This window comes from Varanus komodoensis, unplaced genomic scaffold (genome assembly GCF_004798865.1).
Source record: "Varanus komodoensis strain SLA01 unplaced genomic scaffold, ASM479886v1 scaffold10, whole genome shotgun sequence".
Lineage (NCBI taxonomy): Eukaryota > Metazoa > Chordata > Lepidosauria > Squamata > Varanidae > Varanus > Varanus komodoensis.
Genome location: NW_025335269.1, coordinates 6,580,145 through 6,598,444, shown reverse-complemented (window position 1 = coordinate 6,598,444; position 18,300 = coordinate 6,580,145). Strand labels below are relative to the sequence as shown.

Here is an 18,300-nt window from a genome sequence, read left to right as displayed (position 1 = left end):
GGGAAACATACTGGAACTCTAAACAGCTAAAATACCTCCTCTTACTCCAAAGCTCAAGCTTTCTCTCATTTTGTCCAAGGAAACAAGCCATTTGCAAGCATGGGACCATAACACAGCTGTTCAAAACAACACAAAAACCCCTCTTCAAAAACCCAAATGGCAAAAGAAATACACAAGAGTACTTAAAAGTGGTGCCTTTTCCTATACCATATTTCTCCTGGGATTAAGTCCCCAGCAGAAGGTGGAAAAGCTCCTTCTTAAATGGCCAAGAGGTCTGTCTGATGTTTCAAACAGACAGACAGACACACTCACTTTCAGTGTAGCTGCTGCAGATGGATTTTTACATCTGACAGACTAATGCAGAGAAAACAAGTCTCATTAACAAACACAAGGCTGAATTGAAGGGAGATTGGAATGAACACATACCAATTCAGCTCTGTTGTAAGACAGTTCTTCTCAAGCTTGCTCTTGTGAATGTCGTATAGCTGAATGTAGGCACTAAAGAGCAAGCGGGGGGGGGGGGGGGAGAGAGAGAGAGAGAGAAGACACACTTCTGTCTCTCAGCTTTTCTGACCTGTCCCACAGCTATCTCCTTTCCAGTCATTCAGTCCTTAAGAAAGCACATTCAAAAAGGCAAGCTGGCTGGGTAAAAATCAAACTCAGTATGGCCCAGCAATGACAGTTGTGACTCAGTTTTTCCAAAGAAAGAGGGGAGAGGGAACCACCAAACAAGTCTAATTCTTAAAAGCTGTACCACTGGCTATCGGGTTTAAAATAGGAAACCAGTTTGGCATATGGGGTCTCCCCTCCCCTCAGCCCACTACAAACACACACCTAACAAATAAATCTCTGCCTTCAGGCAAAGCTGTACAAGCCTGGAACTGCATTCCTTGCAAAGTTAAGTTGTTTTTCTTTGTTGTGTTATGTACATCTTGCCTTCTGCCTTTGCTAAACACAAACTCCCATTCTAACATTCTAAAGCATACACGGCACTGCACACAGTAAACTAAAGAAAATAGTAGTTTACCTTTAAAAAATTACAGAAGTCCCACAACTCTGAGAAGCATCAAAATCACTGGCTTATTTAAAAACTGGCTTAGCATTATTCCAGCAAAAACAACACACAAAAGAAGAAAATAAGCAGGTACTGAAGACTGGGCGATCGTTTTAGTTATTTCTCCATTCTTGTTACAGCAGCTGCTGAAGGTAACACAGCACATGCTGGAGAAGCATGAAACTTTGGATTCAGGCAGAAAAAGGCAGTGAAAATGTAAACATTAGGGAGGAGTCAGAGGGTGCAACCAGGTTCAATGAAATTTGAACCCTTGCAGCTAAAGAAGAGTGAAGCAGCCCAGCTTAGGAAGGTAAGTCAGGCCACAGATCATGTCTCTCATGGAGGGTGCTCTTTCTTCTCTCCTTCTGCCCCTCCTTCCACCTTTACTGCACCATGAGTTCAGTCCTGATTCCTGCCTCTCTCTAAGGCACAGAGTTTTGCAGGATGCTTTCCCCAATCCAAAGCAAGTATTTTCTCTGAATGCCCATGTCTTCAGTCCGCTCTTGTCACCCTCTGCACAACCCTATCTGCATCGGGTGGCCGCAGCTACCAGTGAAGCCCACTGTTCCCTTCCCCCTTGTCCACAAGCCTTGAAACCCTTAATTCTATGATCAGCCATTGGAGGATGTTCTTGGATGCCTAACCGAATAAGCTATGCCATCCATAAGGGGCTAATGATCCTATAGGAGGGAGAGAAGGTGGGGCCTGCATGGCAAGTTACAAAACGAGATACCTGCATTGTCAAATCGAGAATGCAAAGGTCTAGCATAGTGTTCCCCAAACAATTGCCCTTCAAAGTCTTTTGGAGATAGCTCCCAAAACTTGTGACCATTGGCCATGAACAGGGCTGCCAGGAAGTGCAAAACATTTAGAGGCACCAAGTTGAGGCAGATCTAGTTCTAAAAGCACTAGAATTTTTCAGGTTCTAGTGCTTGAAAAATAACAAAACCTTGAAAAAAACTCATACCAAGCAGGGGAAAGTGGGCAGGGAAACCAGTTCCATTGCTCTATCCATATTCCTTTCCACTGCTGGACAAAGAATAGGATGACAGGTACATTCACACAAGCAACACTATAGATGGCTGTCAATCCCTGTGGTTTTCTCTAGATCCAGAAACTGGAACTACCTTCAGAACAGAGAAGGGAACTAGCACCTCTGGCCATATTTGCGAAAGAGTAAGATTCCTATATACCAGTACCACTGGATTTGGTATAAACTTATTTCTGAGTAAATGTGTTTAGGGTTTTACTGTAAGTTTAAAGTAATGCTGAACACACTGCCCCAGCTACACATTTCTTTCCCAGCACAGGCAATTCCCCATCCCACACAATTTCCTATACAATCTCATCTACTTTTTCCCACCCCACAGGTCTCTATGCCATGCCCAGAGCTGGCTCCCAAAACATTTTGCTGCCTCAGGTCATGCAGCAAATGGTACCTTCCATCAACTCCAGTCAAGGTACATAGTAGAACTCAAAACCATTTAAGTAATTTTGGCCCCGACAGAAAAAATCCTACAAGCATTTCTCCTAATCTATGATAGTTAAAATATACTAATAGCTGATAATTAATAAATTACATAATGCATAATTTGTTTTTCCCAATTCAGCTATCTGGGACACCTTTCCCAGGCTCTAATGTCTGTCTCTGTGTATCTTCAAAAGACTCTGTCTCCAAGGACCCCCTGTCTGTAAAAAGGGACAATGGACAGGGAAGAGAAGGGTATCTGATCTCAGAAAAAATATCAGGAAGCAGGCTGGGGGAAGGCAGCAGAAGAAGTACATGTGGGCAAAAAGCCAGCTAATCTAGGGGAATCCGATGCTACAGAGAGCATCAGGACCCCCGCACTTTTATTTCAGCAAGTGCCATTGTTCATGAGTTACGCAAAAAGCAACACCTTTAACCTTCTGTACACTGAACTCCTGTTCATGAACCCTTAATATGCTACAGTAAATTTGTATGTCCTTAAGGTGCTGCAAGGCATCGTTGCTTCTGCAAGCAAATGAGCAAGAAGCCCCTCCCCCACATCTATTTACCTTTTTTTAGCCTACTGCAAACTCCTGATACCATAGAGAATCTGGATCACATGGATCATGCACAAAGCAGGAGCACTCCAGAAAGATAAATGCAGAGCCAAGGAGCTCCAAGCATATGCAAGCATACCAGGGCTAGTACTCATATTTTGCCATGTCCCAAATTCAGGCACTGATGCACATTCAAACCCTTTTTGCAAGCAAAGCCATCTTTGTTTTATCCCAAGCTGAGAAGCACGGACCAGCTTTGAGTAGGCATCTGATAAGGAATTCTCATAATTCACTTTTTATGTGAGCAGCCAATGCACCTGCTCTCTCTCTCCTGTCAGGGCGTTGTTGTCTACAATGGGCCAGAACACAAGTGCAGCTGCCCAGAAGTTATCAGCCAGATAGTCCTCTGGAAATTCTGGTGTACTTATACAAGGCCAGGAAACAGTAGTGCTGTTAGGAAATTCTGGACTCTGGACTCAATAACAAAAATGAGCAGACCGTGAAAGGAAAGGTGGCCAACTCTTTTCTAGTTCAAAAGGTTGGTGCCTTTAAATGACATTCTCTCTTGGTCTGCTAATACAGTGAGAACTCCTAGGAATTGTGGGGCTAATGAATTCAGAAAGAAGAAGCAGGCTTGTATTAAGCAGGTAATGGCAAACTGGGACAGGTCCAAAAATCTGGGGCACTGCTCAAAATATCCATGGTAAATGCCTTGCTGGGCCACTCACTACACCAGCCAATGAAGGGCAGGGTGATGAGGCAGATGGTCTTCTGGAGAATTGGACCTCCATATGAAAGATTTGTGGTTTCAAAGCTAGTGGGCCATTCCCTAACATCACCTATAAAAAAAACAGTTCTAACGATTTGGTTTTTGTCAGAATCTGACAGCCACTTAGGAAGAAATTATGCCTACCAGATGTCAAAAAAATACATGCTGATATTTTTATGCTACACATCTTTATATTTTGATTTATCATTTAAAACTGAGCTGTTTTTAAATATTTTCAGTTTGTGGCAGAACTGAGTAACATTTCCAATGATAGCTGTGCCCCTGAGAGGACAAGAGCCTGCCCAAATTCCAGAAGTACAGGTGGAAGGGTGTCTTGAAGTTTTGAGGGTGCCCAAAGAAAATACACTCATCTCCTGTTTGTTGCGAACCATACTTCTAAAAATGATAGCCAGTAAGAAAACTGCCACATTTCAGAAGGATAGGTGCAGTGATCCATGTCCAAAGGGAACCCCTGATATTTAGGACAGTTTGAATGGTTGGCACATATAATAGATGTATCCTGGCAACATTTCTGAAGAAGAGGTATAGATAGTTGTAAGGCTTGAAAAAGTGTTTAAGGTGTTTTTCCCAGTGAAGGAGGGTGGTAGTTGAAGAATAACTGTTTCATGGCCCCATCCTTGCTCTCCTCACAAAGTATGGTGATTAGAACCCCTGGAAAAATATGCCCTGGAATTAGAAGGTAGAGTTCCTTCAACTACGCTTCTTCCCCACTTCCCCATCACTATTCCGGAGCAAAGAATCAAAAACTCTCTATTGGGAAAGCAAATGGAATGTCGGTGCTTCCAAAATAAACTTTGTTCTGGCCCAGTTTGGTTATGGTGGCTTCCTAAGGAAACCCACTTTGCCTCAGGAAGCACCGGAAACTTTCCACAGAGGCCTATTTCCACACAGGCACCAGACTTCACTCATATTTGATGCACTTTCCCATTATTTATAGGGCAAGTGACTGGAAGTACTACAAGACTATCCAATCAACTGTTTCTGGCCATTTTTGTCTTGATTATCATAAGAGTATCCCATCTGGCTCGCTCTGTGGGCTGCTGCAGGTTACCATGGATCCTTGGTCCCAGTTTAAGCCCCATAAATGCACCATTCCTAACTGAGAATATTTGGTTCTATCACTCTCAATTATACACAGTGACTTTGGAAAACAGTGCTAGTGGACTTTATAGTAAGGAGCTCATCCTTCATGAACACCGCAGGGCCATCAATCAAAAGCTGGATATCAAGGGATGCTCTCCTTCTCTCAAACCTAATGACATTGAAATCTATCCTGTGCTAGTTTAGATCTCAGCATGTAATCTTAAACATATTTTAAAGCAGGTGACACTGAAAATAATAAGCCCTACTCCAAAATAAAAGAGCCAGCTGCGTGTGCTAATTTCTTATCAGTACCCGACTTCTCCGAGCTTAGACAGACGTCTCAATAACAACCTTTATTGCAGTAATTTCAGCAGTAAGTTTTAAGCCTGTACAGTCCCAATAAAGATCTACAGTTAACAGATCACAATAAAGCCGCTGAACAAAAATCACTTCTCAAAATGAGAACAAAAGATTTAACTGTCCATTAGTATAGGTCATAATAACTTTACAGTCCCAGAGAAGCCTTCTAATGAATGTGTTGTTGCCAAGTAAATCTGTTGCGCTAGCTTAAATACTGGGGAGTGGCTGCTAAAGAACATTATCAGATATTTGATCCCAGCTTGCAGGTAGTCGCTGTGCCTCTTGGGACATCTGAGAACAAAGTATGCCAATGAGCCAGGGCTCTTGAAGATGACAAAAATAAACCCACATTCAAGATTTCAAGTTCCTTCAAATACGGGAATATTTTGAATTTTTGCAAAATTTCAGGATTTGCTGTGAAACTCAGGTCTCTTGGGCAAAGTCCAATGGTCTTAATTCTGATAGTAAATGTTTACTTTTTAATGTGAGGGGTGAGGGGGATGGGTGGTAAATTCTGACCGTACAGCCCAAAACCAGACCAGAAATCCATCAGCCTAGGCCTGTACAATGTTTACAGTCCCTAAACAAGTACTTAAAGCTATATATTTCTATGGTAACTCACTTTACTGTTATTTGAAAGGAAAAGGCGCAGCAAGAGGAAGAAAGACTTACCATAAGCATGTATGTGGAAGTTAGAGAGTTTTCATCTTATCTATATCCATTCAACTATAATGAAGGTTAAAACAACCACCCTTTGATTTCTTGCTTCACTGTATTATTAAAGCAGGAAAGATGGAACAGAACCACCAGCAACACTCCACGACATATTAAGAGATACAATTAAAAATAAAAGCATCCATGGAAAATAGTACAACTGATTAAAAAAAAAAAAAAAAGCAGGAACCCTCGCCAAGCTGACATTGTGAAATCTTGCACTTTGGTGCTTTCACTTTGGTTGCCAAACAGTATTTGAGGGGAAATGTAGCAACCCATTTGCTGGTAGTCTGGATCTAAAAACAGTAGTCTGGATCTAAAAACAGACCTCTCTCTTTTGTGTGCCAACTCTCCTCTTACAGAAAATCCTTAAAAAATAAAAATAAAGAAAAGCTAGAAAGCCTCAGCATATCATTCAAGAATCAAAACCACAAGTTCATGTGGTCTCTCCCAACATATACTTCAGCTTTACTTACCAGAAGTGGCACTGACCTGGTTGTTTTTGTTGGTAAGCATTTGCATTCCTTTCAAGGCACTGAAGCCAAAGCAATTTGGTCCCAAACCTAGAGTTTTGTAATACTGAAGCAGTCCTCTGGGAAAACAAGTATTTAACTATGCAAGAGGGCACCTCCTCAATAAACAGCAATTTAATTTTAGTAAAAAAGGGAAGAGGAAATCAGATGAAAAATGTCTCAAGGAAAAAAAAAGAATTTTATTGACAGGTAAACTGTTAAAAGCCAGTTGTTGTTCACCTGGCTGCCCTGCTGAAAAGTTCTAGAGAAACCAGGGCATAGACTTCTAAAGGTTTGGCTATCAATGCATGCTACCATCACATTTTCAGCCGTGCCATATGTTCTCTACCAGTGTCAGCTAAAGTACTTTTCCACTCCTTCTGTTACAATGGACCTCTCTTTTTAAGATCAAACATCCTTTTGCATACACATACTTCTTTCTGCTCTTAACGTTTCAAGCACTGTTGAGGAATATTTGATCAAGACAATGTGTGTGCTACAGTTTTGTGAATGGGTATGAAAAAATACAGCACAGAATGTGAGATTCAGCTTCAAATAATCCCAATGTACACTTTTAAAGAATGTATTATGCTATTGAAGGTATTGGATCTAGGTGTCAAGATTTCATTCTTTACATGCCCCCTTCTCCAAAACTAGCAGTAACAGCTTCCTACACCACCCCAAATGTAGACTTCCACTCTTGTAACACTGGGTGCAACTCTGAGGTTGCTTCTGAAATACTGGATATTGATCACAAGGGTGATTAATTCAATACAGAATCTCCTAACTAACAGCTTCATATATTCAATCCATGTTGATGGTGTACTTCCTGATTATCTCTCTCAGGCCAAGAACTACAATATCCTTGCAAAAATGAAGGGATAGTAATGAAATGGTGTTCTGTCTATATTCTATTCCTGGAGACAAGGTAGGTATTCAGTTGTTACACTCTGCATGCATAAAAATGTTAATTCATGAAAATGTATCACCTTTAGTTATTGGGCAAACCTGTTGTTTAAATTTATGAAACAAACAAAACTGTTGCCCAATTCATTAGTAATTACCTAATTATGAACATGTATCAATTAAGCAAATTTTCTACCTAATACAGTAAATCATTAAAGTCTCTCTTTCAGCAATTCTATCCTCTTAGAATTCATCCTCTTAGGGAAGTACTATATATATTAAAAAAGAAATAGCAGCCATGATCAAACAATCTACATGATCAAGCTTACTCAACTTATCCTGTGCCCTGATGACATTACAATGCATGCTTTCCTACCCACAGTTCGGGGCAATGTGGACACTAACCCCATAGCCAGTGTGGTGCAGTGGTTAAGAGCATGGGACTGGGACTCAGATGATCTGGGTTCTAGTCCCCGCTCGGCCATGGAGCCAACTGGTGACTTTGGGCCAGTCACAGACTCTCAGCCCAACCTACCTCACAGGGTTGTTGTTGTGGGGATAAGATGGAGGAGGAGATGAGCCCCTTGTAGGAAAAAGGCAGGATATAAATCGAAAAATAAATAAATAATAAATAAATAGCCAGGGAACAAATCTAGCTCTTGCCAAGTCAACAAAAGGACATGGGAGCAAGGTAAGATTCACTGTAACAGTGCAAGGATTCCCTGTTCCTCTACAAATATGACCTGGCAGCGGCTAGAGGAGGGGTTCACAACCTGCACTTGCCTATCACAATTCAGGAGGCTTTTTGGCTTCTCTGTCTTGTTACCCCATACTTTCACTAAGGCACAGGCTCACCTCAACAAAGCTTTGTTCCCTTACATCAGTAGTGGCAGGACAGTGGGTTGCTATGCTGAGTCCTGACACAGTCAAAACATTAAAGAAAAAAAGGTCCATGCAATCAGAGTGTTCTCATGAACAGTATGATGGGGAAGAAGCTGCCAGTACGCACATGATATGAGGCAGCGCAGCGTGTTGCTTTGGAGGTGGGGCTGAATGACTTGGTTGCAGCTCCCTTTGTACAGTGCTGAGAGAAAGGAACTTACACTTCTGAACACAGGTTTCCCTACAGCATGCAAACATGTGCTAAGTCCCATGTGATCATCACATTTCAAACATAGCACATGATGTGCCAGGAACAGAGAGCCTGGAATTAATGACCCATTAGCAGTGTAAATGGCTTGGTTTCCATCAAAGCAGCCTGGAAACTGTGACTTGCTGAGGCCAATTTGGTGTGGATGTCATTAAAATAAATGTAAGCCTATAGCATAAATAAGTAGCAACACTAGCAATGAGTATTTTGAAGAGGGCCTTCTCCTATCTCCTCAAAAAAAAAGAATGATTTGAAAAGGCCGAGCAGGCCAGTAGGTGCGGCTGAAAGGACACCAAAGGTGCTTCCTCAAAGAAGGGTCCTAACACTCACAATCAGAAGACTGTCATAAACCAACAAACCTTTCCCACAGAGAATTCTGAGCCCTTGTCCTCTGAAGAAAAAGCTTCAGAGTTAATGATTCAGGGACAGGATTTGGATGTGCAAAGGTATCATGAGGTCTCCACATACTCAGGACCCAGTTCTGGACTCTCCTGAATCCACAGGATGTCACACTACCAATTCTGAGGACTTAAGCCACGAAGATATTAGTATATCCCAATTGTTCCCACACCAATACAGCTTCATGTGTTTAAAATAAGCCAGGCATCTTTAAGAGACAAGTGAGTACGAAAATAGTGGTAACTGGCCTAAAGGCAGTCAAACTCTAATTTAAGTCTGAGTTTTGCTCCGATCCTTTGTTGGGACAACCTGATTTGCTTTTAGCTCCAGGAACTTTCTGTAGTGCTGATGCATTTCCATTTGGCTTTCCTGTGAAACATGACCCACTCAGACTCCCCCTCAAGATCAGTCTCACAGCAGAAACCTGCAACCCAAGCTGCAACATTGCTGAAGACCACACAAATGCTTAGACAACCTCAACAGCCTTTTTCCAATTCTACTATTCTAGGATTCTATGACAGAAACCTTGGCCTCAGAAAGTACAAAGAATTTGCACAGTTCTTCCATCTTCTAATGAATTATCAGCAGTAAGAATATAAGGTGGAAAAAGCAGCAGAGAAACCCAGGATTATGAAAGGGAAAGGCAGGTTGCTTACCTGTAACTGTTGTTCTTCGAGTAGTCATCTGTGCATTCACACAAGCGGGCTTGCCACGCAGCGCAAGGCCTGAATTGGAGAGAAAACTTCCAAAGCTCAGCAGAATGGGCAGGAGCCCCCACCCCGTCCCCTCTAGATGTGGGATAAAGCGGGGGAGGGGGGCGGTCCTGCCCAGTCCCTCAGTGCCTTGGAGACCGCAGAGTCAGGCAAAAGAGGTTGCAGCTAGACCCGACCCTGGCTGCCTGCCCAGCGTAAGGGGCATGCATGGCTAACAACAGCCAGTGGGGTGGAGGGCAAGTTGTGTGAATGCACAGATGACCACTTGAAGAATGACAGTTACAGGTAAGCAACCTGCCTTTCTTCTTCGTGGTCTCTGTGCAAGCACACGAGTGGGCAACTAGCAAGCTTACCCATCGAGGAAGGAGGGGCTGTCATTACCGGAGGATTGCAAAGAGGACTACCCTGCTGAACGCACACTCCTGTCTGGCGCGGACATCCAGGCGGTAGTGCCAGATGGAGTTTGATGGTGTGGACCATGTGGCAGCCTTGCAGATGTCTTGCAGTGGGATGCCAGCCAGCAGGGCAGTGGATGTAGCTTGGGTGCGCATGGAATGTGCACGTGGGTGCTCTGGGAGGTCAGCCTGTGCCATCTCGTAGGCGAGGGAGATGATGGATGACACCCACCACTTGGACAGTCTCTGGGTGGAAACATGTTGTCCTTTCTGTGGGCCCTCGTAGCAGAGGAATAGGTGGTTGGAGCGGCGAATCTGCTCGGTCCTGGACTTGTAGAAGACTAGGGCCCTGCGAACGTCGAGGAAGTGGAGTCTGGCCTCTATCAGGGTGGAGGGGTTGGGAAAGAAGGCCAGGAGGACAATGTCCTGGTTGACATGGAAGAAGGAGGTGACCTTGGGTGTAAAGTTGGGGTCTGGTCACAGGATGGCCTTGTCTCAGTGGAATGTGAGGAAAGGGACATCCGCCCATAATGCTGTCAGTTAACTGGCCTGGCGTGCTAACGTGATGGCAATGAGGAATGTTGTCTTCCATGATAGGAGGCATAGGTCAATTGTCACCATGGGCTCAAAGGGTTTTCTTGTCAGGGCCTGTAAGACAACTGAAAGGCTCCACATGGGAGTGCAGGAGTGCACTGGCGGTGCGAAGTTCTGGATGCCTCGAAGGAAGCAGTGTGACAGGAGGTGGGCGAAAACAGAGGTGCCCTGGATTGGTGCATGGAAGTGAGAGATGGCTGCAAGGTGGACCTAAAGGGATGAGAGGGAGAGGCCAGCACTGACCCGGTCTGAAACTAGGAGAGGATGTGCTCGATAGGGGTGGGGACAGGGTTGAGCCCCTTGTGGGTAGTATGATTTGTGGGTGGAGGGTTTCAGGGTGGCCTGGAGTATGGCAACTACGTTAGGAGGCAGGGAGCGGTATGGGTCTGTCATCCTGGAATTGTCCAGACCGTCAGGAGAAGGGTCACAATGTCCCAGAGTCGGGCTGCGGAGCGGCTGTTTGGCCACTGGGCCCCAAGTATAAGTCATCTTGTTCTAATGTCTGATTCTCATTTTGAACGTTTAACCCTTTCTCGCGAGTTGACGTCTCTCTCGAGCCGTCAGGCATGACAGAAGGGGACCCTGGTGATGAGCCTGTCTGAGATGTCCCACCAGCAGAGGGAGTGTCTGACCACTAGTGAGAGATAAGCGTGGTGGCGTGTGGGCCTTCTTTTGCTGCGAAGGCTTGCACGAACCAGAGTTGTAAGGGCCACATTCTGAGGCGGACAAGATGCAGCACTGCCACCATGGTGACCATGAGGCCTAGGAGTCTCTGAACGGTGTGAGCGGTGGAGGACGGAGCGCTTCTGACAGATATGGCCAGCAGTCTCTGCTCATGGTAGAGGGAGGAAAGCCCTGGTGGGGATGGAGTCCAGGTGAGCCCCTGTGAAGAGAATGGACTGCGTGGGGGAAAGAACAGACTTGTCATAATTGATCATAAGGCCTAGGTTCCCTAGGAGGTCACATGACTTGGAGTCCCTTAAGCAGGTTGTCCCTAGAGGGGGCTGCTAGAAGCCAGTCATCTAGGTAGGGGAAGATCTGGACCCCTGGAGTCTAAGATGGGTAAAGACCACCGCCACGCCTTTGGTGAACACGTGGGGGGCTGTGGCTAGCCCAAAGGGGAGAACAGCGAATTGGTAGATCTCCTGGCCAATTTGGAAGCGAAGGAAGTGCCTGTAGGCCAGGTGGATAGAAATGTGGAAGTATGGGTCCTTGAGGTCAATGGAGGCGAAGCAGTCGCCCTGTCTAAGGAGTGGGAGGATGCCCTGGAGGGTGGTCATCCTGAACTTCCGGGGGGTGATGAACTCGTTGACAGACCTTAAGTGTAATATTGGCCTTAGGCTCCCGTCGTTTTTGAGAACAGTAAAGTAGCAGGAGTAGAAGCCTCGTGAGAAGCCAGAGGAGATGCGTTCAACTGCCCCTTTGGATAACAAGCTCTCCACCTCTGCCATTAGGGCAGGTGAGAGAGCAGTGGTCCTGATGCATCCCAGTGGGGGGAGGGTGTCAAATTCAATCCTATAACCCAGGCAGATTATGGACAGGACCCAGGAATCAGAGGTGATATTCTCCCATGCATGGAGGAACTAGGCCAGATGATCAGTGAAATGGGGAGTAGAAAGGAAAGGGGGGCTGGGGCTGCCTGGACATAAATCCTAGCGCCTGCGCCTGTTATCCTGGAGCTTGGGCAGGAGCCGCTGGCTTGGCCTTCTGGGCGGGAGGGACTGCCTCGGTCAGGGGGGCTAGTCCGAGAAGGGGTGGCAAGTAGGGAGTGAGGAGGACCCTTGCCGCTTACAGGAACGGGCCTTCTGTGTAAACCCCATGTATTCAGTGGTAGTGAGCGCCTTATGTAGGGAATCCATGCTCTCATCTTTGTGGGCATTGAAGAGGCCCTCTCTGTCAAAAGGTAGGTCCTCTATGTGAGTTCTGGTCTCCTGTGGGAGGCCTGCTGACCGCAGCCAGGCATGTGGTCTTGCTATGGCAGTCCACCTGGTGTCTGGTTGACTCCATCTGATATGTGGACAGTTTCACTGCCTCAGATTGTATCAGCTGGGCAGCATCCTGGAGGTTGGTGGGAAGGTGTTCTGCAAAGGCACTCCTCTTCTCCCAAAGGAAGGCATGGTACTTAGACATGAAGGCCTCGTAGCATGTATGCCCAAGGGAGAGGCTGCATAGCCCTTCTTGGCTAGGCTGTCCAGATGGCGCCCTTCCTTGTGCACAGGCATGGAATGCTCCCTCTGGGGGGTCCCCTGCATGGACTCCACTATAACTGAATTGGGTTTAGGGTGCTGGTGCAGAAAGGGAGATTTCACAGATAGCTTATAGGTGGAATCAATTCTGCATAATAATGAGAGGGCAGCCGCAGGGGTCCTCCATGACTGCTGGGCTGTGTGCAGTACTGCAGGCAGCAGGGGGAGTGAGGCCGACAGGGAGATGAGAGCAGGGAGCCATACACAGGGCCTTCTGCGGCTCTGCAAGGGTGGAGGCCTGAACTCCCCAGTCGTCCGCCATGAGGAGGACAAGGTCTGCGAATTGCTCCCTCCCTCCTGGTGACATAGTGGGGTCCTGCTCCAGGGCCTAGACCTCGGGGGAGCATGTGGGGGAGGCCAGGGATGGTGATCGGGACTGTTGCAGGGAGAGGCTCTGACCTGACTCTCTTGAGAAAGACCAACGGTGATCAAGGGTGCTGTGCACTCAACATGGTGCTGGAGAGTGGGAGGAGACGGGTGCTGAGGTCATGGGAGGCCTGGTGGTCTGGGCTGGAGTCCTCGGCATCCCTCCTGTGCGCTCAGGGCTGGAGGCAGAATCACTCTCCTCCTGGTGCTGGGCCCTGTGGGCATGGTGAGTAGGCCGGTCCTCTTCAGCATCGGAGGATGCCCCACACTGTCGCTCCAATGGGTGGTGGTGTGGGGAGGGCAGTAGACTGGGGGTCTGCTCCACAGAAGAAGAGTCAGAGGAGGATAGGTCCTCTGATTCAGTGTGGCGCCTCCTCTGTTACTTTGCCATCAGGGCTGGTGGGTCCAAGGAGTCAGACCGGTCATACGAGTGCGTTGAGGCCGGGGACCAAGATAAGGATCCTTCACAATTAGGGGAGGGGGAGCGCAGCAGTGGTCCCATGGAGGTGGAGGGCTAGGCGGCAGGCAGGGAAGGCATCACCCACTCACGGCTGTGCGGGGAGGCCACAAGTCTATGGTGTAGTGTGTCTGGCAGCAAGGAAGGCTGGGTGAGCTCTGGAGGCAAGGCCTGTGTTGAGGCGGCCCACGGTGAGGAGCATGAGGGCCTGCCCGGGGAGTCCACCTCCATGGGCACAGGCGTCTGGTCCAGGGCCGCCCCCAGGTTTGGCATGCGCGGGCAGTCGTTGCAGGGCAAGGCAGCTGGTGAGGGGGGCAACCTAGTGCTGTGGCGTCTTGAGTTTCTTGCTCCTGATGTTTCTTTCCAGGAGGTGGCAGTGGTGGCCCTCTTCTTCAGTTGCTTCATTGGGTGGGGAGGCTCATCAGTAGAGGGTGGCCTTTTGGCATCCGGTTGCGACGGCTTGCCCACACTCAGAGCGTGTTCCCAGGTGGTGCGCTCGCTACTGGCGGGTTTGTTTTTGAACGCCTGGCAATGCAAGCAGGTTTCAACCATGTGTCCCTCTCCAAGGCAAAGAAAGCAGCAAGAATGGCCATCCGCTGTAGGCATCCAGGCGGCGCAGCTGGAACAGTGGCGGAAAGCCAGGTCAACCATGAGAGTCAAGCCAGGGAGGCATGTAGAGTACAAGTAGGATGGCTGCAGAAGGAGAGGCGGGAGGCAGTGGGAAGTGGCCTCGGAGGGCAGGTAGAGGTTTGAGGGTAGAGAAACGTTTAGAAAAGCGAGGGGGGGGGAAGAGAGAGAGAGAGAGAGAGAGAGAGAGAGAGAGAGAGAGAGAGAGAGAGAGAGAGAGAGAGAGAGAGAGAAGCAGGGAAGGGAGGGGGGAAAGGTGAGGCTAACTGAGTGGAGAAGTTCCGATCCATGAGCGACTGCATGTGCAGTCAAAAAGGAACTGAGGGAATGGGTGGGACCACCCCCCATCCTACTTTCAGAGGGGGGAGTCTCCCGCCCACTCCATTCTGCTGAGCTTTAGAAGTTTTCTCTCCGATCCAGGCCTTGCACTGTGTGACAAGCCCACTTGTGAGATTGCATAGAGACCACGAAGAAGAAACAACATCATGTGGACCACCTGTAAAATTCTGTGACTCAACCGAGGCAACAGTGCTATAAAAGCCTTATCTAGAAGCACCCCAAAACACTTGTGTTGTAATACTGCAATTATTTCTAGCATACAGTCTGCATTCAGTATTAGAAACAGAATTGCAAAGTTAAGAGGATCCTATTTAAAATAAAAGAGACATGTTATCTGCAACAGATGAACAACTTTTGAACCCCGCTTGTTCCTTTTTAGTACAAATTACAGCTATGCACCCTGTGACTAGCTTGCAACCATTTTCTCCTGGCAGCACTCACCTTCCCCATCAGAACTCATGTTTTCATAGGAATCCCAGCGAATCAATGGGTCGGATGTGTTGTAGTCCACTATTACTCCATGGTCATTCTGCAGGTAGTCACAACCTGAAAGATTAAAGCAAGATTAAAGCATTCAGGTTCCCTGGGCAAATCACTTTTCTGAACTTCAGCTATTTAACAAGAACAAGATACAATTCCAATAAGCAGGAAAAGCACCCCAAATGTTGCAGAGGTAGGAAGGCTCCGTGTTTAAATTCTTCTCTATATCAAAAGCTCTCTATATGTGGGGAAAAAGCTAGCACCTAAGTGAAAAGAGGATCAAGCTGTAAGGCTGCTTATCTACAAGAAATGCTCACCTTGGATTTTTTCTGGGGATCCTGAAAATACTAGTTCAATCTTCCCATAGTCAGGAAAACGGTCATCTGGAAGGGAAAGACAACACTAATTGCTTCAGAAAATTCATTTCCCAGAGAACATCAGGAGCACCTACAGAAATCAAGACTGAACTGTGGAATGAACACAACACTCAGTCTCTTTTGAAAACCCAGTTCTACCACTGACCTTTTAAACATTTCTGACTTTTTTTACCCAAAAGGCAGAAGAGTTCAAAGATCAAACCTTGGTTACAGAACCATATTAGAACTTACATGCATGCACACCACACAAGAAACAGATTATAAGATCTCTGTTTTATCTACAGCAGTTTGTGGTTGCTTTTTAAAAGCTGCAAGCAGAACATAGGATCATAGGAAACATGGAGCACTGTGTCAGCTATTTGGCCTAACAAGCTCAACACTGTCTACACCTAGAGTTGGCAATGCAGCACCCACAATGCTGCAGACATTACCTTTGGTGCCTGCTAGTCATTCCTACACTGCGCTAATTTCCATAGAGATACACTTTCCTCCTCCGCCACTGCCATCTCCAAACCTGGAAGGAAACTTGCCTTTGTTTGCATTATCCAATTCCTCTTTGCCAAACAATTGACCATATCCCTGAATAGCTCCTGTGTGGAACTGCAGACGAAAAATGATGTCACGAGTGGCAGATCGGTATTTTTTATGGTAGCACTTCAACTGAAAGACAGAAAGATACAGATACAGACAATGCAACTGCCAGTATTGCTGCAGTCACCAAGGGCCTAGAACTTCGGAGCACCATTTCTGTCTAACTTGGGCTGATGTGTGGTACAGATAATTGAGTATTGGTTTTGACATGGGAGATCCAGGCTGCAGAACTCTGCTCAGCCATGAAACTCACTGGATGGCCTCGGGCAAGTCCTTTTCCCCGAGATGGACCTGCCTCACACAGTTGTCGTCTCATCAAATCAACAGAGACAGCCAGCCCAAGCTTTCGGGAAATGGCATGATGTCTTCTTTATGCTGTTTTCCCTAAAGTACTTCAAGGCCATGCTGCTTCTTAGTTTTCTGCCCATTTGCAATATATTCATGAACCTAGCAAAGCCTAGCTCTCAGCAATGCAGCACAAAGAGTACTAAACCAGCAAGTGATCTCAACAGTTTTGGACTGCAGATCAGGACTCATGTGATGGACTGTCCCTCCATTTTGCACACTTTAGTCTCTGCAGATGAAAAGTGAATGCCAGGAAAAAGGATCTGGCCAAACTTTTTTCCCCTGTGAAGAACCATTTGATCATGCGGGATACCTCCTGCAGATTGGCAGTGGGACAATTGGGAAACAGGTTTACAACTGTGTCCTGCTCTCTGGCTGAACAAGCATGAGTAAGATCCAAGCTACATATTGCCACCTTGAAGAAAGAACATATTGAAGAAAGAAGTACACTGACCAGAGGCAGAAATGGCTGCTGCCTGGGTCTTTTATCAGGACTAGCTTCACCCTAGAAAATGAACCAGGTAAGTGCCTCCAGCTGCACAACTAAAGGGCTGTCTGCCCCACCATGCCACACCTTGAACTGCTTTTAACAAGACCAGATCCTTTAAATGTACTCCAGAATCTCCTGCAGTGCTTCAGGGGCATACCCCCGTTTCATGGAAGGAACATAGAAGGAAAGTTGATATGAAGTAGTGATTAGATTGTTGCAGGGGGAGTAGGGAGATCTGGATTCTGATCCCTGCTTAGCCATGAAGACCACTGGGTGATTCTGGGCCAGTCACTGACTCTCAGCGTAAGCTACCTTACAGGCTTCTTGGGAGGATAAAATGGAGAGGTGGAGAGATTATGTAAGCTGCCTTATATTCCTTAAAGGAAAAAATGGTGGACTCTAAATTTAAGTAATAAATCAAATATAAAAAAGCACAGAAACAGAGCGAGTCAGAAGGGGTCCCCCAGACCATCTAGTCTGACCCCCAGCTCCAGCCGGCTCCGCTCATGACATGCCCACCATATGCATATCCAGCCTGTCTTTGAACACCCTCACCAATGGGGCCTCAACGACCTCTCGTGGAAGCCCATTCCACACCCTCGGGGTCCTAACTGTCAGGAAGTGCTTCCTGGCATCTAAATGGAACCTTGATTCCCTGAGCTTTGCTCCATTGGAGCGCGTCCTGCCTTCCTCTGCAGTCCATTTGGACCACAGAGATTTTCTTATGATGGGTGGGGATGTCAGTTTGACCTCTTTGTATTAAATATTTAAAAGGCTTAATTCAATGGCTTTTGAATGCTATTTATCTGCTGAAGAATGCTCATATGTTACAAGGTGCACAGGCTGCCTAGATGCAACATTACAAATGTCAATTGCATATCACCCTTGCCTTGCAGAAATGGGGAGATTGTTCTGAAAGAGACACCACTCTGCTGTAGATGCAGTAATGATCAGGGGCAATGAACTAAACTGATCTGACTCTCGAAAAAACTGGAGATGAAGAGCTTTCAGGGGTATCCCCCACTGAATCTAATTGGAACAATAGCAGTGCTTGATAGCTCTGTAACCTTACTAGGTGACACCTGTAGCTGCGCATGAGGTACAGTGACCCCACATATCAAGTATGTTCAGGAGAAGGGAAGCAGATAATGAATTGTCAAAACACCCACAATGGTATTTCCAAACACAGACTATGCTATCTGGTGCCCTACAAGAACTATTGGCATTAGTACTTCTCTATCTTTACAGCTCTGTCATGCCTCAGATCAGAAACCAAGATAGGATTCC

The 18,300-nt window shown here is 46.4% G+C and overlaps 1 protein-coding gene across 9 annotated transcripts in view; it reads right to left on the bottom strand.

Moving 5' to 3' along the window:
- Nucleotides 1-18,300, bottom strand: part of TNS3 (tensin 3) — a 385,864-nt gene that overhangs the window by 93,397 nt on the left and 274,167 nt on the right. For all 9 annotated transcript variants that reach the window (XM_044453647.1, XM_044453612.1, XM_044453592.1 and 6 more), the window contains 3 exons: nucleotides 16,118-16,247; nucleotides 15,528-15,593; nucleotides 15,172-15,276 (listed from right to left, as the gene is read on the bottom strand). In XM_044453647.1, coding sequence (XP_044309582.1) covers nucleotides 15,172-15,276; nucleotides 15,528-15,593; nucleotides 16,118-16,247 — 301 coding nt within the window. The remainder of the gene's footprint in view (nucleotides 1-15,171; nucleotides 15,277-15,527; nucleotides 15,594-16,117; nucleotides 16,248-18,300) is intronic.